At 37.9% G+C, this 26658-nt stretch overlaps 2 protein-coding genes across 2 annotated transcripts in view; one reads left to right on the forward strand and one right to left on the reverse strand.

The window, feature by feature from the left end:
* LOC125234411 (transient receptor potential cation channel trpm) overlaps positions 1-26658 on the reverse strand; it is a 448945-nt gene that overhangs the window by 128206 nt on the left and 294081 nt on the right. Inside the window, 4 exon segments of the mRNA XM_048140640.1 lie at positions 16741-16877; positions 19341-19500; positions 20890-21103; positions 21718-21874. Coding sequence (XP_047996597.1) covers positions 16741-16877; positions 19341-19500; positions 20890-21103; positions 21718-21874 — 668 coding nt within the window.
* Positions 12180-19131, forward strand: LOC125234416. The gene is made up of 3 exons (XM_048140647.1): positions 12180-12687; positions 18204-18360; positions 18689-19131. The coding sequence occupies exons 2-3, from the start codon at positions 18285-18287 to the stop codon at positions 18832-18834; spliced, it is 222 nt and encodes a 73-aa protein (XP_047996604.1). The 5' UTR covers positions 12180-12687; positions 18204-18284; the 3' UTR covers positions 18835-19131.

Genomic DNA, 26658 nt, shown 5'->3' on the forward strand with positions numbered 1-26658 from the left:
GTCTGCTATGACAAAACACTGTAATTCATGCGTTACAGTGTTTTGTCAATGCAACTCGCACATATTACTGATAAAGTATATTACGACATAACACGTTTATGCTCTAAAATGCATGAAAGAAGTATAAATATTGCGTTATTCTTAAATGGTCACTAATAGTAACATATTATCTGTAAAATGTCCAAATTTCATTACAATCGGATGAAAAATAACGACTCTGTGGCCAATTAAAGAAAAAAATAGTTTTTTGCGATTTCTGGAAAATAGGTGTTTTTTAGATACAGTGTCTTGTCATCGCACGGCAGAGTAGGTATGTTACATTTGACTATGTTACTGTTCTAAATTTTAAATTGTTAGATAGAGGCACATTACGCTCGGACTTATTAATGCTCGTGAGATGTATAACGCCGTAAATAATAATAACCCCGTGTGGTGACGGGTTAAGAATTTCACCACCCCCTTTCTTCCCGTGGGTGTCGTAGAAATCGACTATGGGATATGGGTTAATACCAATTTTGAATTTCATTCAACCCCTTTTTGCCAAGAGTGGCACTGAAACTTAGTAGTTCATGTGCTCTGCCTACCCCTTTATGGGATACAGGCGTGATTATATGTATGTATGTGTATAATAATAAGATATTGTCAGAAAAAGAGAGAGTAAGATGTATAGCGGGTGCAACCAACCGAGATGACAGTCGTTCTCAAAGGAACAAAACGATTTCCCTACCCTCTATCTCAATTAGGTTTATCAAAAATCAAGAGTAATAGAATAGACAAACGCATTCCGCTTTGGATCTTTGCAAACGATCTCGTGTCGGCTAACCCAGGTTGAGTTGATCAAGTCGTATCCAAATAATACATACATATACATACATACATACATACAATCTCACCTGTTTCCCAGAGGGGAAGGCAGGGATCACAGATTTCCATTTACTACGACCCTGACAAACCACTTTCGCTTCACACACTTTCATAACGTTTCTCATACACGCTCGTCGGTTTCGAGTACTTCTGACCTAGCCTTTTTGCAATATTTCCCCGATTTGACCAAGAAAAGTTCGCCTAGGTCTTCCACTTCCAACTGACCCTTCCACTCTTTTTTCATATACTTTCTTCGTTAATCTCCTCTCATTCACCTTATCAAATTGGTACAACAGAACTGGCGTCAGGGATACGGCGACACCACAGTATCAGCATTAATAGCCATAAAAGGAGATTTAAGGCCCTCCGTCCATTGTGCGCCGAAATTGATAAAAATACCAATATGTAGTGGGGATGCGTGATAATAAAAAGATATTGAGCTGGGGTAATCGAGTCTGGAATTTTAGATAAGAAAGGTTTGTTGACTAGAGATAAAGACGACCTGTTGAGGCTAAGTTACTAAAGTTTGATATATTTTGTTTGAAATGCCTGCTTTTTGGGAAATAAACGGGGATGTTTTTGCTTAAATAGATCAACACGATACGGACGGCCTGATATTTTATCGTCTATCGCGCGACCATGCTTCCCGTGCAAGAATAATTTTAAGAACGTTCAGTGGTTACAGTTCTGATGTAATGTAATGTTATTTTAATACTTAATGAATTATTATTGAGAGGGGTTCTTGGTGCCAGAAGAGTAACAGAGAGAGTATTTATTTATTCATTGCTAGAAAATGTGTTGCTTGTAGTGGATAAGTTTGTAAACCTTACAATACAGGTATCGCTATGAGGGTGCTGGATATTATGTAAAAAATTGCGATCAAATTAACGTTATCTAACCCGCAATCCGAAAATCCCACGATCTAAGTTAGCCAGATTTTAACTAATTATTTTCATTACGTTTGATATATTCTATATTACAATCACGCACTTTAACAATGTAACAAAGTTCGTTATTAAATGACGCAAAAAGGGCACAATAAATTTAAAGTTTTGGATAAGCCCTTAAGTGGAATAAATTAACCCTTGAAGGGATAAAATACAAGATTGACATTAATAAAAGGCTAAACTTGTTAACCTTGTTAGCAAGCAAGAGACCAACAAATGATACCATCACCTTATTTTATTCATCTGGTTGGCAAGATCGGAAAGAAAAAGAGAAAAACAAAGATAGAGAAAAAGAGAAAGCTCTTTCATAGGTATTCGCTTGCCTTTGTCTCATATAATTTTTCACACAGTCAATCCACTCTTCCTACGAACTGATTCCAAATAGGCCAATTTTTTAAAATTCTTCTGTGTTTTCTCTAAATGCAAGAAGTGAGCCCTGAAAACCTATTTCAATTCTCACTTCTATTTATCTACTTAAGAGTTCGCAACAAACTCGGCTGAATTTCATCTTACAGTAAGGGCACAGTTTCGTTCTCATTTCAAAACTACGTGTTGGATTGCAATGAAGCTTTGTTTAAAAAAATACATGAGGTATTTTATCTGTTTCTTTGCATTTGCATAGCTCCAGCTTAAAAAACAAATACGTGGAACAATAATTTTGTATTAACTAATAGTTGTTACGAAATTTGTTAACTGTATTTCTTAAACAATTATAATATCTAAGGTACAGCGGGGAAAATCACGACTGGGGGCGGGAATTGTAACTCATCCAAGTATTTTCCCATTATTACACTGTAATGTTGAGTTCTACATGTAACTGAACACGCCTACCATATACAATCAGTGGACACTCTAATTAATAATGCAAACATTGTAAAACACGGAAAAAATGGACCAGTTACAGCTGCATAAAATAATTACAGGTATTAATATAACATCAAAATTTCAAAGCAATCTACCTACTTAGTATATTTATAACGAGAAGGTAACTACATTTTTACGGAGAATTGATCTTGCGGACTCTTAAGGCTCCTGGGCTAGGCGTTAAAATACGACCAGTGGGACACAATAAATTCTAATAAGCTGCCCATTCCCGTCCCCCACTTTTATTACGTTATTAGGTTAAACAATAGGAGCCCTCGTTTGTGGTGGGGCGATAAAAACAATTGTCTGGGCCTTATTTTGCCAAACAAAGGATGGAATCTCATTATATTTGTCTGACTTTTTGGCTCCAAATATGAATGTTTAGCCAAGTCCAAAGAAAGCATGAAATGAACGTGGGCTACCTTACCATTCAAGATTTAGAGGAACTGTTTTGAATTTGGAAATTTCTTTTAGACAGACTTAAAAATATTCTCAAAGACACAGACCTAAAAGTTTAAATACGGAAACGCGACATAACCATAAAATTATTTTTTATGTTCGATCTACGGTCAGTGTTGCCAGAATGTGATGGATATAAGGCATGCAAAATCACTAATTCGATTAAAGACTAGCAACATCACGCCACTTCATTCAGCATACCGTGGGACTTTGTCCATTAGTGTATCACAAGTTTAAATATGCCTATCCAAACTTCTTTTCTATCAATGCAGGCTACCAATGCTTCCAACTGCCAATTTTTCTCTTCATTACATTCTGCCACATAAGTCTTAGTAGTTAAGTATAGTTCTGCATCCAGGAACGGCCATAGAATGTTTGATTTGCCGTTACTGCACGGGTGGCCGGACGCATGTTGAATACTAAACTGCAGCCAGATTAAAAGTAGAAGCAATCGCTTTTCTCGTTCGCAGATTGCAAACTCAATGTTACCACGCTTTTAATCACATGCTATTTTGAATTGAACACCAGTAAAGTATATTTATGTAAATACTTACACCCTTAGGTCGCATGGTCCGATTGACTAGTCCGATCAATCGGAATACGAAAATATTGTTTTCGAACTTTTAAAATCCCATTACTGATAGTAGGACTGACAGGATTTAAGAAGTCCTTATAGTCCTATCAATCGAGCCAACAGGAAAAAAAAATCGTATTCCGTTTGATCGGACTAGTCAATCGGACCATGCAACCTAAGGGTAAATACATGAAGCTTCTATACCTTTTCCCATTCTTTCGGGTAGCTGCTGCAGTAGATCTTCCATTCCTCTCTATCAGCCGACATTTCCATTCTAAGACCTCTCACTCTCATATTATTCTTCACACATTCCATTTTTTCTTAGGCCTTCCTCTACCTTTGTACATTCATATTTACTATTTGTTTTGTAACATTGCTTAAATACCTCAGCCATACATGCCCTTCGTACTATGCTAATCTACTTCCCCATGCAGTGAGGAATGCTCACCATCACTGTCACTTTTTTAGGGTTCCGTAGTCAACTAGGAACCCTTATAGTTTCGCCATGTCTGTCTGTCCGTCCGTCCGTCCGTCCGTCCGTCCGTCCGTCCGTCCGTCCGTCCGTCCGCGGATAATCTCAGTAACCGTAAGCACTAGAAAGCTGAAATTTGGTACCAATATGTATATTAATCACGCCAATAAAGTGCAAAAATAAAAAATGGAAAAAAATGTTTTATTAGGGTACCCCCCCCCCTACATGTAAAGTGGTGGCTGATATTTTTTTTCATTCTAACCCCAACGTGTGATATATTGTTGGATAGGTATTTAAAAATGAATAAGGGTTTACTAATATCATTTTTTGATAATATTAATATTTTCGGAAATAATCGCTCTAAAGGAAAAAAAAGTGCGTCCCCCCCCTCTAACTTTTGAACCATATGTTTAAAAAATATGAAAAAAATCACAAAAGTAGAACTTTATAAAGACTTTCTAGGAAAATTGTTTTGAACTTGATAGGTTCAGTAGTTTTTGAGAAAAATACGGAAAACTACGGAACCCTACACTGAGCGTGGCCCGATACGCTCTTGGCCGGTTTTTAAATTATGAATGAGCTTACTCTTGACCACAGACTAGCCAAAGGCAAAGACGTGGCCTAGGATGGAGTGAGCTCGCCCAGAACATGCCTGTTCACCCTTGATTTGAATGTAGATCACTGTCGCTACTCTTAAGTTTCTTCTACACATATTTTCTATACGTTCATGCCATTATTATAAATATTTCACCCTTGCTCAAAGTTAATCCCAGTAAGTCAGCCAAGTACAGTTAATAAGATTTATCAGTTTAATTTGAACGGGCGCCGCTGTAAAGTCGAGAAACAAAACTTTTCACAAGTCTCTTCTTGTTTAGAAGGATTTCACTAAACGGTTTATTAGTCTAGTATAATGGAAGCAAATGAATAAGTTAAAATCATTAAGTAGGTACGTAAAACATTTTATTTATGGTACAGGTACGTCAGGTACGTGAGGAAAAAGTATCAGTAGGTACTCATGAGGTGACCCAGTAGATGATCTTGTCATTGTCAATACATGTGACAGAAGGGTGTTGTTATTAGGCATTGGCGTGTCGAGCACTGGTTCTTTTTCCTTACCCATTTAGTTTGAGATAGGTAATTTTTCTTTTTTGTGCTTTTACATAGACGTTGCATGAAGTCCTGTTTATGAAAACAAAGGGCTTCCAAAGCTAATGTAAAAAAAAAATTGTTAGTGTTAAAACGAAAAAAAAAGGTCAAATATTTCACCCGTTAGTGACAAAAAAATAGTAAAACCCACTTTTTTCGTCACTCAACGAACTAACAATTCAGAATGGCAATTCATTTAGCTTTCAAAACTAAAAAAAAAGTTTAACACAAACAACGGCTCGTTTGGCAACATGTGAATGTGGAAGCCAAAAACGATGCACAGGAAATTAGACTTTTGGCTGGAATGGAATAACAGAGGCGTTGATAAATACTTGATTTGTGTCGCATAACTTCAAACTCGGGTAAATCCATTCTGCTTAATGTTGATTATGTATAAAAATATATATAATCTGAAGAAGAATCAACCTTACAGCAGAATGTGATTTACCAGAGTTTGAAGTTAAGCGACACATTTTGATTCCTAATATTCCTATCAATAGTTGAACACTATATTTAAGTCACATCTATCAATATGAGCCGCAAAAAAAAATCTCATATGTACATAAAATGCGGCTCAATGCTCAATTCTATCCGGTGCCTACCTTGTTTGCTTGACATGATGATTATGACATTTATGACTGATAATAATTTTTAAGAAAAAAAACCGCCGCTTTTGGGTTTCTGGTGAAAGGTACCTGCGAATGTTGGATTATGTAGAAATGTGTAGGTATTTTTTAAAACTGCTTTTAATATAAATCTTTAATTAAGGTTTGAGGAGTTTCCTGAACTCCTCATATCCGATATATGATTATAAGAAATCGAGCTTGACAAAATTTGACTTGAAAACTCAATATTCTTAACAAACATAACAAATAGAACAAATCATTAAACATTTTCAAAATCGGTCCAGTAACGACGGAAAAATCGAATAAAAACATAAAAAAAAACTGACGAATTGAGAGCTCCCTTCCTTGAGATTTGGAGCGGCGGTTAAAAACTACATCATTTTACAGAAAAGCAGTCACAGGTACAGAATTGCTTATTTATTTATTTTGCACCAACGTTTCCTCTCTGTTTAGCCTAGTTGACAGGTAGATAATGCAATGTAGCATTAAGTTCGACTTTTAGAACTGTTTACCTATTGTTTCTTATGCAATAAAGTTGAAGTAAATAAATAATAAAATGCATGCAAATTGCTGATCTGCTGACAGTACACATTCATAGAATAGAACATTACGGTACAAGTGCGGAAAACAGGAAATTCGAAACGAGTGGCGCTAAATTAAAACACCATCGAAGGGAGTATTTTAAATCGACACGAATTACGAATTTCCTTTTCGCACGTGTATCGTACGACGTTTTTCAGTACAGATGGCACTCCGAAGTTTCGACTTGACATATAACTTCACTTCACCTTCTCGCACTAGTGCGTAAAAAAACACCATCTGTACTGAAAAGTTTTTTGCATAATACTCAATCCAAGCGAATGCAGCTTCGCAGGTAAAATTACATATACAAATCATGCGTCTCATTAACATGTGCCCGCGAATATGCCAAATGAACTATTCATTCACAATTTAACCTTTTGGTTTGGTTAAAAATTCAACCGACGACTTGATATCAAACTAAGAAAAGCTTGTACTGTGGTGCTAAGCGACGATATACATACTTAAATAGATAAATACATACTTATATACATAATAGAAAACATCCATGACTCAGGAAGAAATATTTGTGTCTTACCGGGATTCGAACCCAGGACCGCGCCGCGGGGCAGGCAGGGTCACCGACTGAGCCAGAGCGGTCGTCAGAAACATATAAACCGGGTTCCTCACGTGTAAATAGTCGACGCACGAGAAAAATGCACGACATGTTTCGCTCCGTAACGAGGAGCGTTTTCATTAATCTCGCGCGGTGCCGATGGTATCCCGACGCAAACACATACTCGTACATAAACTCACATTTGTATACCCGAAGGGATTCGTAAAGCACATGAAACTACTCTTGACAATAAAGGGTTGAAAGGAAAGGAAATAGTGATATTATGGCGACAAAGCATAGCGAGACATAATGTAAGCTTCCGTTGAACGAGGTTCTGCTACAACAATAAGGAGTTTTACTGCAATGTTATTTCTCCATTGTGCAGCACTATCAAATACTGTAAACCACACGTTTATTTGCTTTTGTTACAATATATTTTAAGAAAAATATTTACTCCGTTTGGTGTAGGGTTAAGAAATTCACCACGCACTTTCTTCCTGCGTGTGACGTAGAATAGAAGTCAACTATAGTATATGGGCTCAATTCTGGTCGGGAGATGGGGTAGCAAACTATCACCGTAATGTCACAATTTCAATTTCTTTCAGACCTTTATAGTTGCTAAAAGTGGCACCAAAACTTTAGCATTTTTAAAAAAATGTGTTTCAGATGCAGAAAAAATTGCCAGGTATCGCAAATTAGTATAGAAATTGTATGAAGTTCTATTTTTGAAATTATTACAGTTAACTAAAGTCAACTATAATGAGATTATTATAGTTGAGTCGGAACTGCCATAGAGTATATCCAACACTGAAAAGTTAGCACTTATAGTTTAGTCTGTGGTGTCCTAATTGACAGATTACAGTCGACGAGTAGAAAAACAATACTATTGAGCACAGATTCACAGACTTTTGTGTCACAGAAGTTGTACAGTCGAGTTCATAAATATGTGTACATTTGTTCACCTTAACCCGTTGCAATAAGGTGAAATGAAAAATATACACATATTTATGAAATCGCATGTAATAAACTTTCTTAATAAATGTCAGCACTGTCAGACATTGATGAAGGGAAAAGTGTACCAGCGGTAACTTTTGCACTTAGTGGAAAATGACCCTTGTCACAATCACTAAATCAGTCCAAAGGCTGTTAATTTAACGTTGTTTGTCATGTCATGTTTCATTTACTGCCAGTTTCAAATAAAGAATCGGCGCCTGTCGTTATTTATATCTTTTGTTTTTTAACCCCCGACGCAAAAACGAAGGGGTGTTATAAGTTTGACGTGTATGTATGTCTGTCTGTCTGTCCGTCTGTCCGTCTGTCCGTCTGTCCGTCTGTCCGTCTGTCCGTCTGTCCGTCTGTCCTTCTGTCCGTCTGTCCGTCTGTCCGTCTGTCCGTCTGTCCGTCTGTCCTTCTGTCCTTCTGTCCGTCTGTCCGTCTGTCCGTCTGTCCGTCTGTCCGTCTGTCCGTCTGTCCGTCTGTCCGTCTGTCCGTCTGTCCGTCTGTCCGTCTGTCCGTCTGTCCGTCTGTCCGTCTGTCCGTCTGTCCGTCTGTCCGTCTGTCCGTCTGTCCGTCTGTCCGTCTGTCCGTCTGTCCGTCTGTCCGTCTGTCCGTCTGTCCGTCTGTCCGTCTGTCCGTCTGTCCGTCTGTCCGTCTGTCCGTCTGTCCGTCTGTCCGTCTGTCCGTCTGTCCGTCTGTCCGTCTGTCCGTCTGTCCGTCTGTCCGTCTGCCCGTCTGCCCGTCTGTCCGTCTGTCAGTCTGTCCGTCTGTCCGTCTGTCCGTCTGTCCGTCTGTCCATCTGAACTACTTATATGAACTTGCAGTTTTAACCCCCAACGCAAAAACAACGGGTTGTTATAAGTTTGACGTGTCTGTCTGTGTGTGTGTCTGTAGATTTCGTTTTTTTTTCTGTTCTTAGCCACGTTTGTTGAAAATCGGTCCAATATGTCGGGCGTTTCTTCAAAATTTAATTTCGTTTATGGCACTAAGTGAACATGGACATATACTTACAAAAGCATGAAATTATGAAAGCTTAAACACCGGACCATCTTAGGCGCCAGTACCGTACTTACTGTAGTTATTTATACTTATTCATACAAATTCCTAAAACTCGATTACACACGACTGAAAATTACTCCTTCCAATATTTATTTATTTAATTCTATTATGTATGAATGACTAGAACTTTTTCGTTCCCTCCATTTTTATAAAATGTGCAGTAAGGTAACGGACCCAATCATGGACAGTTTAAGAAAAATTTTCGCCTGTTTTTGATATTTCACTGATAAATGTTAAAACGCGGCGTGCGCGATCTGGTGTACGACTCTTTTTCTTTTTAATTAATTTGGTTTTTTCTGTTTATAATTATTCTTTTTATTCTATGTTTCGATCACAGTCTGTTGTTATTTTTCTTGTAACGTTTTCACTTTCATAACTGTTTGACCACGTTCTTGTATGTGTTTTGTATTTCTTCTGTCTGTTACCCTCCGTGAATCTTTCTCACTTGATGGTCTCATCGGAAGATCAGCGCTGGAAGTCACCAGCAACACGCTGAGATGAGGCCATTTCGTGGCACTTCATTCCTTTCTGTCTTGTTGTTATTATGTGTATTTTGTCTTACCTGTGTTCACGAATAAACGTTTATTCTATTCTATTCTATTCTAAATGTAAAAATTCTACGGCTCTGCGTGTTAAATCTTGAATGTCCTATCCTTCTTTTACATTTCAAGCGTATTGCAGAATAAATACTCCTATTGGTTTCTTCATAGTTAACAAATTAAAACTAGGTGTTTTTTCTCCAATTATGGACGGCAGTTCTCCAGTAATGGATCCCCCATTATGGACAGTGAAATAAGTTTAAAATTTTACTTTTAAAGCCAACTGATACTCAATGAGTCAATTTTATATACCATAAATACAATTAGTTTCCTATGTTAAAATATGTTAGTAATCCTATGTTAAAATAACCCATTTTAACATAGGATTGTTTCTTGTAAATTTTGGTTTTGTAAATTGTTCCTTGTCCATCATAGGAGGTACGCAGTTTTTCGGTTCCAGTAATGGACACTCGCAAAATAACGCCATTTCTTTATATCTTTGGAGCAACAAACTAGTATGTTTTATACCTTATCTCATGCTTAATGCAGTAAGTAAAACGCATTCAAGTTTACACCGAGTATTATTTTTTTATTATTTTATACATGAACTCAACTCTCTTAGCAACATTACTAAAAATTCGTCTTGATATTTTTTTCAGTAAACTGGTGAATTTTATCTTGTCGCCAAATCCTTCAGAAATAACCGAATTAATTGAAACTTCAAAATAAAACACTTCTACAACCTCTAGTTTATGGTACATAGCCGTCGGTTTTTAGAACCTAATTCTAGATACTTATTTTTAAGGATTTGTGTTTTTTTGTCCATAATGGCATCACCGTCCATTATGGGGTATTTTACCTTATAAACTATTTTAATGATTTTAATCTATGAGCGGTTTCGCTCTTACGTCCGATCTGAATTCTGTTCGGATCGTATTATGTAGTGCGAAACCACCGTATACTCAAATATACGTAGGTAAGTACTACATTTGTACCTACTATTGTACTTACCTACGTATACTATACTACTAGTACCATTGAGTTACAGATACATTTTAGAAAGCGTAGTCCTTTGAAGGGAACCGTTGTCAAAAGCACACATCATCCAGTTCCAGACTGAAAATGTACACAACGCAACGTTTCTCCGAATCCTTGATGCTTTGAGTTTTGTTCGAGCGAGAGCGTAGGTATCCATCTGTTCAGGGTACGTAGCCGAATGGCACAAACGCTCACGAAATGCTCACGAAACGAAACGCTCGTAGATATCTATCTCTATCGCTCTTTCGTATTGGCGCGACAGAGCCAGACTACCTTACGCGGTGTTTCGTTTTTCGTTTTCGTTTCGCGTCGCAGAAATGCCATTCGGCTACGGCACCTGTCCGTACATGTAATTTGGTACCAGTTAGGCCCAAACCGCTGCCTACATATTTCGTTGTACCTCTAATAGACTAAAATTGACGGCTACTTCAGATTCTGTCAAATTTTCTAACCATCAAACGAGTTAGTGTTGTTTTATCTTTACGGCTGCGGGCTTCAGCCAAGGCCGCTAAGGTGGCTGTAAAAAGTTTTTCCCCTCAATAGCTCGGAAACACGTGTTTTGTCCTTTAATACCAGCGGGTAAAAACGCATTTTATCCACTAGTGGGTAAAGTAATTTGACCTTGAATAAAGTCAAATTAACTGCTTTAAAATTGATAAAAGTAGGTGAATCTAGTAATAAAGATGATTTACCACCCGTGGAACTACTGGAAGCAGTGATAAACGCATTTTTTGCGTTGTAGTTTCCTCGCTATAGTGAGGGGAAAAGTTTTGTGTTACACTCGGGTGCAAATATATTTTACTTCTCGTGTGTTAAAAAACTCGCAAGATTCTATTCTCGAACCACTCGCTTCGCTCGTGGTTCAACTATAGAATCCTTTCACTTGCTCGTTTTTCAATTCCACACTCGGCGTTAAAATACAACTTTGCCCCCTTGTATAACAAATAACTATTGTGTCTTTGGGAGTCCACATAAACGCAGAGTTTATGAAATGAGAAGTGGGAGGATTTTGTATGGAATCTATGGTAAAAGTGGACTAGGGATATTTAAAATTAAAATTTAGGTGCTTATACTTACTGCTTATAATTATGGTGCTAATAAACGGCTAACCAAGTAAATATCTATAGATACTTATAACACATATCAATAGGTACATGCTACAGAAATATAGGTTTCAGTACTTAAAATTACAATTTTAAAATAAGATAAATATAAATTTAATTGCATGAATGCGCAATTAGCATTATTCATTCATCGCACAATTCATACTCGTCCTTCGCATCGCAAATTCTACAAAGTTATGAGTGCATATCAGCAATTCTTCTTTTCAGGACAAAGAGCTCATTTTCCCGTAGTTGATAACACGCCTGAGTTGGCCGCAAGATGCGTTCGATAAGCGAAATACACACAGCCAATCGGTTGTTGGAGCGAGCGCGAGCAAGCTGGCGCTCAGGCCACGGCGGGGGTGCGGGGCGGTCGGGGGCAACGCACCCAACACGCTCGCCACCTGCCGCCAGTGCCCCGCGCGCCGCGCAAGTCATCGAACGTGCTCACCACACAAAAAGCGCGCGAAACCAAAATGGCCGACAACGTCGTGTTCCCTCGCAAATTACTAACAAGATTCATCACTTTGTACAAAGACCAGCCTTGCTTATGGGACAAAACTTGTCAAGCGTACAAATTAAAGCGAAAAAGGAATGAAGCGATCACAAAATTAACAGAACTTGTTCAAGAATTCGACCCGGCGGCCACTAAAGTGCACATTTTGCGGAAGATTGAGAGTTTGCGGGCATGCGTGCGGCGGGAATTTAAAAAAGTTCAAAACAGTCGAGCAAAGGCCACGAGCCCGGACCAGATTTATGTGCCGCACTTGTGGTATTATGACATGTTTACATTCGTGTTCGGAGAGAACGGGAACAACGTTAAAACGAAGCCGGGTTCGCCGGCGGCATCAACTGGACAAATGAGGTAGTGTATCCACAAATGGACCCTAAATATTATGGAATTACGTGTAATTTTCGAAATTACCCGACATTTGGCATAAGGTAGTCGAAACCCGGAACAAAATGGAATCTAATGTGAAGAACACACGGGTGATTTAACAGAATTAACTGAAATTTTGCTGTCGAAATCCGAATGAGCGTTAATGAGTGACAAGATTTGTTGACAGCTACTGCAGAAAAGTGTGATGAAAGATCCAGGCATGTGTAATGAAGGCGTGGGATGGCAATTGGCAGTAGGCGTGTCAGTGTCACCCGTCCGCGGTCAGGATTAACTGAACTTGGCAAATTATATTTTACCGCAATACCACATACGGAGGGGCATACAAAAGTAAGCTTGATTGATTGGTTTACGTGGTATTGCAGATTATAAAGTTGAAATCTTACGCAGGTTAGAGTCACGAGTTGGCAGCGAGTATAATAGCAACGCGGTTATTTGAAATGTCGAACTTTTAAGAAATTGTGACGTTTACTTGACTCTTGCACAGGCGGGGCTGTCAAAACCGTTTCCAACTTAGCTGTGTCTGAATCTAGTAGTTTACTGTGACCACTAAATATTTATCACACATTCATCGAATTTAATATATTCGCTCGCGTTTGAAAGAGACAAAAAATAGCTTATGTCACTCTCCACCCCTTCAACTATCTCCACTAAAAAAATCACGTCAATTCGTCGCTCCGTTTTGCCGTGAAAGACGGACAAACAAACAGACACACACACTTTCCCATTTATAATATCAGTATGGATATATTAGTCTTATTACTATCAATTCAGCTGGCCACCATTCGCCAGTTTAATCACCACACCTCTAAGCAATATCCACTCAAATCTAAGATTAATTGGTTCACTCAAGACTACTCTCAGAACTATTCCATTCGCTTGAAGATGTCCAACTTTTAAAATATTTCTAGTCTTTATCAATCTATTGCCTCTCGATACCACTTTTACACTGGTTCTAGTTCTAGCACTCAAGAAATTTACTTTAAACATACGTATTCGATAGAAATAATCCTAGGGTATTAGTTCCAAGCCAAATACGTTAGCTAAAACATCTGCTTTTAGATTTTCAAGTGAAAATTCTTCGTGAAAGATTCAGATCAATTTGCTTTCTTGAGCGCGGTTCGAGTGCGCATTTTGCACTAAATTGAAAATGCTGGAATTCTCCGTAAAGAAATAAAAAGTATTTGCTCTCTGCTCTGCTGATAAATGATATTTGTAACTACAAATATACCGGAAAACACAAAATAACATTTTGCTAATTTTGTTCTCTAACCACACTAAATAATCTATCTCTCTAGCTATCTCGCTAGCTATATAAATAATCTAGCTATCTCTCTAACAAACTGCAATACAGTTTGGCGAGAAACATAAGTAAAAAAAAAGATAAAAAAAGGAATAATTTAAAAGGCATTTTTTGTGCAAAGTAAAGTTTATTCTTGTAGCTTTTTAGGGTTCCGTAGCCAAAATGGCAAAAACGGAACCCTTATAGTTTCGTCATGTCCGTCTGTCCGTCTGTCCGTCTGTCCGTCTGTCACAGCCGATTTACTCGGAAACTATAAGTACTACAGTGATGAAATTTGATGGGAATATGTGTTGTATGAACCGCTACAAAATTATGACACTAAATAGTAAAAAAAAGAATTGGGGGTGGGGCCCCCCATACATGTAACTGAGGGATGAAAATTTTTTTTTCGATGTACATGCCCGTGTGGGGTATCAATGGAAAGGTCTTTTAAAATGATATAAAGTTTTCTAAAAAACATTTTTCTTAAAGTGAACGGTTTTTGAGATATCAGCTCTCAAAGTCGTAAAAAGTATGTCCCCCCCCCTCTATTTTTATAACTACGGGGTATAAAATTCTAAAAAAAATAGAGGTGATGCATGCTAATTAACTCTTTCAACGATTTTTGGTTTGATCAAAGTATCTCTTATAGTTTTTGAGATAGGTTGATTTAACTGTAATTTTGGTTTGCCTCGCACTTGGCCGGTTTTACCATTAGAAACTACATCTTTTGAAATATTTTTATGTAAAATTTACTTAAGTAAACTAATTTTAAAATCAACTCACGAAACAGACAGTAAATTAAACATATTAAACAACCAACAAAGTAATCTCTTTTAACCATCCTGTTATTTTCCTCTTCCAAAGTGTTAATCAAGTTGTTTTAAACGTACTATGTTTTTATGCCCTATGAAAACGGAACAATTTCCCGCTGAAACAAAAACCTGCATTTTTCTCCCGAGAGAACAAAAAACAAAGGCTCGTACTAATTGTGGACACATTCATCCTTCCTTTTCAAGACTTTGCATCTTTTTTGGTCTGTGTAATGAAGACAGGTACTTTCTGCATGTTATTACAAACTTCGTAATAACATGCAAATTTTTTTAAATATTTTGTAGGAAAATTTGGGGTTACATTATGCTTTATTTACTGAAAGCATTCATGTAACTAGTTACCTCACCTCACTGTATAGTTATTCCTATTAATTTACTGAAATCTCCAACTCAATTACAGTATGACTTGAAAACCACATTTTCACAGTCGCTTCTGCATTTTAAAGCAACCCCGTTTTAAATGGTATCCTGTTACATTATGCAACTGGTAAAAGTAATGTTCAAGCATAATCAAAACTCTAATATATAACTTCATCTTTAATAAAACAGACCCAAAGCGAATCGAAGCATAAAAGAGGTCCAATAAAATTAACAACAGTTATCATTTTTAACCCCCGACGCAAAAACGACGGGGTGTTATAAGTTTGACGTGTCTGTCTGTTTGTTTGTCTGTCTGTCTGTGTATGTGTCTGTCTGTGGCATCGTAGCTCCCGAGCGGATGAACCGATTTCGATTTAGTTTTTTTTTGCTTGAAAGCTGAATTAGTCGGGAGTATTCTTAGCCATGTTTCATGAAAATCGGTCCACTGTGTCGGGGGTTCTTAAAATTTTATTTTCTTGGCTAGGTTGTATAAGTTGTAAGTAAGTAGACTGCTGTTTGTTACTAATTTATGTGAAATACAAACGGATTTATTTACTCAATGATATTGCGTATTACACAGTGCTGATTCCGCGCCAAATAACGCTCATTGTGGGTACCGATTTACCTACAAGAAATGCTTTTATCTGGTCATGATTATATAAGGCAGCGGAATTAAGAACAGCCACCTTTTTAGGAGTCAGTTGAAATGTTGAAAAGAAGCAGCCATTGAGCTTTTACCTTTAAAAGCTCTTTTGTTCCGCAAAGATTTTAGTCTCAGATACATCTAGATCACAGGTTACCAAGAAAAATAGGCAAGATCAGGAAAATACAAAGACCTAATTTGGTTTTTAGACCACAGTTATGATACCTACTTCTTTAACAAGGTTACATTCAATAATCTTGTTCAGCCGGCGTATTATGCTTCCAATTTTATCACTTATCTACGTGGATAAAGTATCCGTCACGCTTTGGCAAGTATGTCAGTGTGAGAGTGACAGATGTCTTATCCACGTGGATAAGACGTCTGTCACGCTTTAGCAAGTATGTTAGTGTGAGAGTGACAGATGTCTTATCCACGTGGATAAGTGATAAAATTGAAAGCATAATACGCCGGCAGGTATATATAAATTGTGTGTTAAAATAAAATTTATCACAAAACAAAGCGGATTCTGAGATCTTTTAGCATGACAGAATCTGAGAGTCTACCCGGAAAGGGAAGAGTTTTTTTAATATTGGATAAAAAAAAAATGTTGTCGAAAAGAAATGCGTATACTATTTTAAATTGGGAATTTTTTACAGTTTTTGTCCTGTATTCACTAGGACTGTGTTTAATTAATATACGGCGCTCACATCGGATGCCTCTAGGACACTTTTCAAAAAGAATAGCTCCGCTCCTTGAGTTGCCAATCGTGTACCTATTGTACGTATCAAACGTACGTCAGACGTGACGAAAAATCATGCAATAATCTTACTCGATAAGATGGTCTTCTCAAATTGATCTATATGGGATGAGTAGATAGTTACTTAGAATACTTAGATACTTACAAGGATGTAGTTTTTGCGCCGCGATGTATTTCTCCAACTTTCGCCGGAGTACGATTTCCGCACCGTAGCGACCCACCGAACCGTTGTCCACCAATAGGAAGTACGCGTGTCGGTTGTTTAGAACCGCCAGCTTCGATCTGCCAAAAGGAACCAGCATTTAGACACTTACTTAGGTATTAGGATTACTAACAGAATATAAAATTTATACAGATTTAAAATGTATGTATACTGGAAAAATTCTACAATTTTGAATAATAAGAAGATTTTCATAGAAAACCTTGATGATACATGCTGTATTGAAAACGCACATGAAAAATACCATTCTTAAATATAAAACAGTCAAAGCGCCATTACTTTATTGAAATGCTCCTTTAGGCAGTATCCGCATTTTACAAAATTTCCATAAACTGGATTGACAAAAAATGTTAGTTACTTAATCTGTTCACAAAGTTAGTAATAGAGGAGCATGTCTGGGCATACATACAATAAGCAAATCGAGTTCAAACGTAGACCCAAACTGCCGCTGCGGTCAATTAGGATTTCCGTACAATCATTCCCTTCATATCTAAATACTCAACAAAAATTATGACAGATCTGTATTGTTTAAGCTTCAGATTAAGTACCATTCTTTAATGGAAGCCACATGTGGCGGATTATTGAATGCAACTCGTGTAGAAAAGTGTTTTTACATTTTAATCTGCTGTTGTAATTTATTATTTTTATCCAAAATTTTATTTTCCTATATTCAATCTCATTCGCATTAAATTTTACGCTTTTCATGATGAGAAAATTAAAGCATAACTTTGGCAAGTGACCTATTAATGTAATTTTTACAAAATAATACATTTGTAAAAACATTCAGCTTTATAATCGAATGACATAAAAACGCAACAACTATTGAACATAAATCCTGAAATTCCAAATTCGTAGGCGACGTCTATTACCTTTGACAGTTGCCAACACCATTAAAGTGGCTCCAACTGACTTTTACAAAACGTTAAAACGAAAACAAAGCAGAATAAAGCTGGCGTTACCAAATTGTCCGTATCCGAACAGAGAGATTTGCTCGAAATCCGAAAACGTGCTCACGACAGATTCGATTAAAAGATTACCTATTCGATTAGTCGAACGGCGCGACTAACTAGGAGCAATATGGCGAGAACTAGTGCAAAAGGAAAAACCTTGCTTATACCCAGACGACCAGACCGTGCTATTCTGGTAAAACAGTATTATTGTACTTCATATCTTTTCGGTAAGGGTGAAATAAATTACTCAGATTTTAGGTGCATTTATCGGAAAATGAGATCCACTATTTCGATGAATTTCATACAATATTTTTTTTTACACTACGTCGGTGGCAAACAATCATACGGATAATGTCTGAAAAACTCAAATTTAAAATGTAGATTTTGTATAAGATATAAGATCTTTACTTCTATCAATGAAGTTCTTTTGATTAACAGGAATCAGATGAAGACCAGCCAGAAGAAGAGAGCTACGAGCAGACAGGCAACTATGCGGCGGAGTACAATGTAGAAACTAGCATGATAGATGACTCCAGACAGTATTATGAGGACACGAAGAAGAGGACTGAAGTCGACGACGAGTATGATGCGATAGGTACTTAATATTCAAAGTCTAAGTATCACTCCTTATCCTTACTAAACGTTTCTCTCCCATATTGTTTTTAATATGTCCGTACCGTGGGAACGACTTTGTGCCTTTTGCCCTCTCTATGCTATGCATGCAAAGGAGACATACATAGTCCAGAACACTCAAGGCCAAAATGAGACTGGATACGGATGCCACAAGACGCTGACAGGATTTTAGGCCAAAGAAAAATTGCGAACAAGAAGACCCAAACCCAAAACCTTTCTGGAACCCAAAATACAAATTAAGTTTTTTTTTTGGAATTTGGACAAACACGCTAATTCTCTTTGTTTCTCAGGTATAAACGTAGCAGCAAAATTAAGGACCCTGCCACAAAACATGCGGATACTAGCCGAGAAGCTGATCAACGATGTCCTCTTCCAAGCACAAATGCACGGACTCAGTTCATCTACCGTCATAAGTACTCCTGATCCTTTCAAATAACTCCTTAATAGGTGTTAAAACAATGCTACACTGCATTGTTTCATAGGTTTAGCGATTAAATTGTAAAAATTGACTATAGAGAAATCAAGGAATAAATAATTACTTTGTATTCGTTCTATAATTGTTACGCCCTAACGTATCGGCCCTACATTGTAACTATGAATCGGATACAATGTTTTGTAGCGGAAAGTAATACATTCTTTATCACATAATACTAATATTTAAAGTTAATTAAGTTGCGCTGGCGTTTGTTGCAAAAATAGGTTAAATTTGCCTGGACTTTAATGAAATGAAAATGAAATATTTATTTTTCATATTACAATGCGTATATGAATGTCAAATTAAGCTACGCCGGCTCTAACCCTACGCCTCAGTCTCGAGAAGATTTCAGTTGAGGGGGGTATCCACTATGGGGGACCGGCAAGAAACTCGGCGGGCCACTTCTTTTCAAAACATTACAATAAGCTGGAACTGTTTAAAGTTTTAAATTATTAGACCAAACTTACCTCGGTGAAGCCATAGCATGATAAGGCACATCTCTGCCCCTCCCTATTAGATCGTTTGCTCCTTCGACAATGCCCCAAGGAGCTATGCCAATACTGACAACCCTGCCGGCCCGTTGCGACCTTTCCAGTTGTAGTGCGTCGCCCACTTGCCGGGTCACACCTGATGATAGAAAACGATGACATTAAGATAAGATAAGATGCTCTATTTGTTAACATGAGTAAATTAAAATTAAGATGTGTACATTATGAAGAGGAACATCAATGAGCTCCAAGGATTATGTCATCGGAAGATCAGCGCTGGAAGTCACCAGCAACACACTGATATGAGGCCATTTCGTGGCACTTCATTATTTTCTGTCTTGTTGTTATTATGTGTATTTTGTCTTGCCTATGTTCACGAATAAATGTTTATTCTATTCTATTCCATTCATGTAAACCATTATCAGAACTTATCACCTTTGAAATAGTATCAACTGGCACACAAATCTTTAGATTTCCTTGTAATAATATGTAAAGATCTCGCCTTCTTAGTGTTTATTAATTAACATTTTTAATCAATGCTCTGAAAATGTCCTATATGAAGTGCTAAGATATTTGAGATTTGCATTAACACCAAGTTTCTCTTGCCAAGTTTATTGACGAAAAATCGTAAAATTCATGACAAAACAATTAACAAAATAATGTAGTACACTCCAATTTGAAGTTCTGCCAAAATATAATTAAACCATGTTATTAGAGGCCATAATTTAATTTAAATTTCAAGTAATATGCATATGAGCTGATTATACTTTTAAATGCACGGTTAAACTTAAAAGCCACATCTAGTTTTTTGATGCGAGAGTAAAAACGGAGCTTTTCATATTTTCCAACGCGTCCTGCATTTTTATGACAGTGTCCGATAAAAGCGCATGCAGTGCGATATATTCGTGAGAATACCAATTCGTAGTTCAAACTAGAATATTCCTCTACGAGTCAGTATTTGGAAATATTTAACTGCTTTATTTGCAGGAATACGAAATTTGAATAGACGACGACGACGGACCTATGACGACTTAAATTGTTGGATATAAATAATTTTTAACGTGAACATTCTCTTGTTGGGATAACACGAGACAAGTCACACGGTGATCATTCGCTTTTTTGTCATATCTGGCTGAAATCTAAGCACCTGTAGCCTTAGCGACCTTTAGGAGACCTTTTTGGGAACTTATTTAATTTGACCTTTCTTTGTCGGTCTTGAAAATTATTTAAAATTCCACTCTTCCCAGTATTAGTTCCTCCAGTAAAAATCCAAGCTCCTGTGATCTTTCTCTTTCCTGAGGATTTTCTTTAGTTTAGCCTGAACTACTAATAATTTGAAGTTAGCCTTGTCGCCCTGGATGTTAACCATTATCTTTAGTCCGTTTTCACATTATCCGATCGGAAGGATTTTAATGGAAAAAATCCAAGATGGCGCCTGTAATGTATGGGATATCGGCCCGACATCCGATATCGGATCGAATAATGTGAAAACGCACTTAGTCTTGAAAAATCTCTCAATTTTACTCACCAGTATTAGTGCCTCCCGTAAAGATCCAAGCTCCTGTGGTCTTTGCGGCTTTTAGCAGGCCTTTCCTGAGGACCTTCTTCAGTTTAGGTTGAAGGTCAAAATTGGCCTTGCCGCCCTGGATGGTGATGAGCAGCTTGGGGCGGTCGAGGGCCCATTCGCGCGTCAGCAGTTGGACTATCAGCTCGGAGCGAGTGTCGTGGGCGAGGCGGACGTACTGCAAAAAGAATGAGGGATAAGTATATAATGCCAGAGGATACGGAACTAATACCTCTGAAATTAAAACCATAGCTCTGTATGTTAACGATAAGCATTTAGTAGTTAAGCGAGTTTCAAATCACGGGTTAGTCGGCTGTAAGCGCCGAGCTGGAAACACGTGGGTTGACATGATTCGTCGTACTACTTGTCATAGTTTCACAAACCTTTGGTCTGTATCAATTGTTTACCCGATCCTCAACGTCGACCGTTCTTTAGCAACTTGTTGTTTCATCGGACGCGGTTCTCCTTGAAACTCGACAGTTCTATAGGTTTTGGCGGTCGCTGGCTGTGTACAGTCAACCAATTGGAACCCTAGGCCACTGTAGAACTATGTCATAGTGACGTTATAAATCAGATTGTAAGAAATCTCTTACTGCTTGTCATTTTGACATGGTTGTAGAGTGGCCTAGGGTTCCAATTGGTTGACTGTACATCTGGATCTCTGCCTCGCCTGTCGTCGCCACTAAGATGTTGTCAACCTGGACTGTCACGCCGCTTTGGAAGACAGTTCCTTTTAGGTGTCACTCAGTTGGCTGTAAAGCGTTTTATCCACACCTAGCCAAGGATACTAACCTGTGCTTTGGTAGGATGCGGTCCTCCCTGAAACTCCACAGTGCCATAAGCGTCGGTCGGCGCTGGCTGAGTATGCCGAGCTGGCATCCACGCCTCGCCCGGCGTCGCCACAGGGATATTGGCTCCATGGGCTGTTCTGCTGAGACCGCACCAGCATCTGTAGAAGAAGTCAGTTGTTCAGACGTGAAGATAATTGTCTAACCTAAAACCGTAATAAATTTGGTAGGTAGTCACCGATCAGGAGATAGAAACCTCTTATATCATATAGTAAAAGGAGCGAGCTCTTCCGTTCAGACTTTGTCTGAGAAATCAGCTGCAAAGAAAAGTAATCGATCCGCATGTATTGGAGATCTTAGGCAAACTCACATCCGGATCCCAAATAAAAAACGTTACACAATAAATGATGCCATGCTACAAAGTTGTGATACAGGAGCAGTATAATAAATAACAGAATAAAGTTAAACTGTAAACGTACATAATATAATAATAACACAAAACCATACATTTTCCTTAGTTCTAAAATGTAAACAATATTCACGCAGTTAAACGCGACAAAATTACAGCAAAGTAAAGCCCTAATTAAGGATTGCAACTACGACCAATTACTTATGAATCGCCGTGACTTGTTTGAACGCAGTTTTAGCGTCTAAAGGCACGGCACGGCGCTAATTTAATAATGTCGTAACTCGTAACTTTTTAAGAGTATCATACAAACATAGGACTTTTTGTGACTGATTTAGACCTGTGTTGCTATAAGTAAGTAGCACACCAGGCCCCGTAGCCAAATAGCATTTCTGCGACGCGAAGCGCCACCGAAACGCCGCAGAAAGGTAGTCTGGCTCTGTTGGGCCAATACATAAAGGCAATAGAGATAGATAGCTACGAAAGAGTTATTATCGTGAGCGTTGTGCATTCGGCTACGCACACTGAGCAAGGGTAGTTCGAAAGCCAAGACTAACCAGCAAAAACGGCCCCTCGAATAACTAATATTTGATACAGATTTTAAGGATTCACTACACATGATACAGTACTAACCTCATTTAGAGCCTACATGAAAGAAGTAGAAACCATAAAGAAATTATAAACTGAAATAAATGTCATATACAAAGAAAAAATGACCAAGGCCTCCAAGTGGATGGATTTGGAAAATTTCGACCCTTGCCGCCGTGAAAGGTTGGCCAGATGTTTGCTCCAATCCGATGGTATAAAAGAGGGGGAAGGTTCGTATCCAGCATCGGACACATTAGGCTTGGTCATTTTTTCTTTGTATATTTATTTCATTATAGTTAAATGATAGTAGTCTACTAAAAAAACTTCATTTAGAAATACATGAAATAAAGTAGAAACCATAAAGAAATTGCTTTTGTAAACAGGTATATGTATAGTAGACCATTATAAAACCTAGGGGCGTCGATAACACTAAAGGAGGCACTTGGCAATCTAAATACACTGCTAGATTTCGTAGAGGAAGGAGTTGGGATGACTAGAGATCTTAATTCTTATTTTCATGCAAAGAAGTCTGGTCGTCGATTTGCGGAAAATGTCTAGAATAACCTATGCATCTTGAGGTCTACGTTTCTTATATTGTCGCTTGCAACTCGAATCAATTGCGACCGCCCAAGCCATAAGAATACACGCTTACATTCCCGAACCCAAAACGTTGTATCTATCAACGATTCTAGAACAGACATACGCCCTTATGTATGTTAGGGTTGCCGTCCGCCTTTGATGCTAATTGCCTTCAGTGAAAAGGGTAAGGTCGGTACGGGATAAAAAGTCTGCGAGATTTTCGGGTCAGGAATCACTTCGTGTCCGGAATAAATATAACTCATGTGTGAAAGATTAGACCAATTTAGTACCTTTTTATAACAGATTTGACTAAAAAATACGTTACGAAAAGGTTACGAACATCAACAGAATGAAAGATTTTATAGATCTGTTATACAATATTGAGAGAGTAATGTAGGAAGGAAACAGTGACGAAAAAATAAACGCAGTATAACGCAAGGATACATACATACAATCGCGCCTGTATCCCATAAAAGGGGTAGGCAGAGCAAATGAAACTACTCAAGTTTCAGTTCCACTCTTGGCAATCAAGGGCTTGAGAGAAAAGGAAATTTTGACATTGCAGTGACAAGTTGACAGCCTCTCGGCTACGCCATAATTTAACCCATATCCCACAGTGGACTTCTACAAGATTCACAGGAAGAAAAGGGGTGGTGAAGGAGGATAATGATCGAATTCAGGTTAAGTATGTACAGAACTTACATGCATATTATGTAAAAGCTTAATTGCAAATTAGCTTCTCAACTCAAGCGAAGAGCTTCTTCACTGCAAAGCACTCAGCGTCTGATCAGGCGGAAATCGCTAAGCAATCTAAGATCTAATCAATTTTGGATTCGCTTATATTAAATTTATATTAATGCTTAGTATTTTGATGACTGTAGCGCTGGTGGCCTAGCGGTAAGAGCGTGCGACTTTCAATCCGGAGGTCGCGGGTTCGAACCCCGGCTCGTACCAATGAGTTTTTCGGAACTTATGTGCGAAATGTCATTTGATATTTGTCAGTCGCTTTTCGGTGAAGGAAAACATCGTGAGGAAACTGGAATAATTCCAATATCGGAGGTCTAGTTACCCTTTGGGTTGGAACGTCAGATGGCAGTCACTTTCGTAAAACTAGTGCCTACGCTAAATATTAGGATTAGTTGTCACAGTGGACCCCAGGCTCCCATGAGCGGTGGCAAATGCCTGGAAAACGCAAGGACGATTGATGATTCAATAAATGCTTAATATTTTGATGGATGATCGATCAGAGCGTACGAGTATAAGACTGTTCAAGTTTCAGTGCTACTCTTAGCAATTAAAGCGTTGAAAGAAAACAGAATTGTGATACTGCAGGGACAGGTTGGCAGCCTATTGCTTACACCACAATGGAATCTATATCCCTCAGTCAACTTCTAGGATATTTTATTATTTTACTCTTCTTGACTAATTGAACAACTTCGAAGTAGGTACCTCATTTCTCAAAGTCCTGAACAGTGTTTTCTTTAAGTGTAAGTGGTTCGAAATGAAGCGCGATTGTTAAGTTGTACAAACTGGTAAATCACTATTGTTACTTTGAGTAATTGCTGCTTTACTGTCTAGACACTTAAGTCTTGGAGTTAAGTGGTTTCTCCTTTATATTGATATACTCAGACGAAATACTGTAAAATAACTTTTACATTGTCTTGTTTTCTGTAGTACTTGACATAAGAAACCAATTTTTATAGATTTTGGGTATCAAAAGTGTATGATGACTTTGGCCACCGAAAACGCTGCCAGCCATGTAGTGACGTCATAGAGCTTAACTTTATGTCGAGTCAGTCACTGACATAATGAACTTTTGCCTCATACTTAAATGTCACAAAATTTTGTGTTCAATTCGATTAACGTCATGCACAGACAATCTATAGATTAACATGGCTTATGTTGGTTTTGTCTGATTAAGTGAAAGTATAGTTTAAAAACGTTTTTTGCGGTTTTCATGTCATAATAAAATATGGTAATTTTTTCGGTTAATTGAACAGTAATTAATAATATAATATAGACTTTTAAAAAGGGTCAAGTAGCCTATTAACACGCTACCGTACTATCTAAGATTGCAAATGCTAATCCGAAGACATCGTCCTCGAGATGAGATCGCGAAACCTCTTAGCAGGCAAATCCTACCCGATATTATCATGCCAGAGGGCTTCGGGGACAATACGACAGCCACTATAAGTACTGCACCCTATTTGAACATAACGAGGAATAAACTCTTGGCGTTATTAGTGTTCTAGAATTTTTATCTTGTCTTTAGCTTCGTTCTGGTATAGTATTTTATACAACTGGCGTTTAAAGGAGGTCATAAAAGGCGAGTGGCGTAGTTAACAATTTGAGGCGAAGCCAAGAATTGTTTATAAAGACGCCACGAGTATTTTTTGACTCAGTTAAACACCGTTGCATACAATATTTTTTCTATGACCATGCGCGACCCTGTAAATGACGAATAACAGACGGGAGTAGAAAAACGAGTCATATTATCATATCGTCGTAGGTCTAACGCTGATATTTGACGTATTCGAACAAGTTGGAATCCGGCCGAGAAAAGGTAAATAACAATACATAATATGTAAGGTGCATTAGGTACTTCCGAATGGCAGAAATGCTCTGATAATTCCGAAAGGGGAATCTTGATATGATGGAAATAATGGTGAGTTTTGTGTGAATTTCGAAATTAGGCGACTTTTGGAATTACCCTAATGCACCTTACATCAAATTGGCATCATGCATGGCGTAACCTACTAAGCCTGGTTTACAGAATTCCGGCAACCGTGCGGAAAATCCGCGCAACATCTGCGGATTAAGGGGCATCCATTAGATAATGGGCATATATTGTGCGGATTAAATTATTATAGTGGCCACCTGTGCGAAATGATGAGGGTTGTTAATGTTTGCAACTTGGAGTCCTGTCAAATACTAACGCGGGTGAAAAGGGTTAACGTGGGTAAATTATGTAACTAAGTGAATTTTATATGGCCAGTGAGCGCAAAATCGCCTTCTAATTAAAACTGCATTTTATAGTGTTGATTATTGACGGTATGGCAAATGTGTTGATTTCTTAAATTATTATAAGAATCAAGAAGTCAAGTGGCGACCGTTAGCACTAGAACGCTGAAATAAAGTTTTTTTTTATTAGGGTGCCCCCCCCCTAGACAAAAAGTGGGGAGTGCTTTTTTTTTCGTTTTAAACCTAACGTGTGATATATTGTTGGATAGGTATTTAGAAATGAATAGGGGTTTACGAAAATCATTTTTTGATATTGTTATTATTTTCGGAAACATCGCTCCGAAAGTAAAAAAAAATGTGTCCTCCCCCCTCTAACTTTTGAACCATAACTTTAAAATCTGTAAAAATAGT

This window comes from Leguminivora glycinivorella, chromosome 16 (assembly GCF_023078275.1).
Source record: "Leguminivora glycinivorella isolate SPB_JAAS2020 chromosome 16, LegGlyc_1.1, whole genome shotgun sequence".
In the NCBI taxonomy this organism is placed as follows: domain Eukaryota; kingdom Metazoa; phylum Arthropoda; class Insecta; order Lepidoptera; family Tortricidae; genus Leguminivora; species Leguminivora glycinivorella.

Coding starts and splice junctions, on each gene's coding strand:
- LOC125234416 (XM_048140647.1), top strand. CDS start 18,285: ATGATAGATGACTCCAGACAGTATTATGAGGACACGAAGAAGAGGACT. Junction 18,361..18,688: donor CGACGAGTATGATGCGATAG/GTACTTAATATT, acceptor TTTGTTTCTCAG/GTATAAACGTAGCAGCAAAA.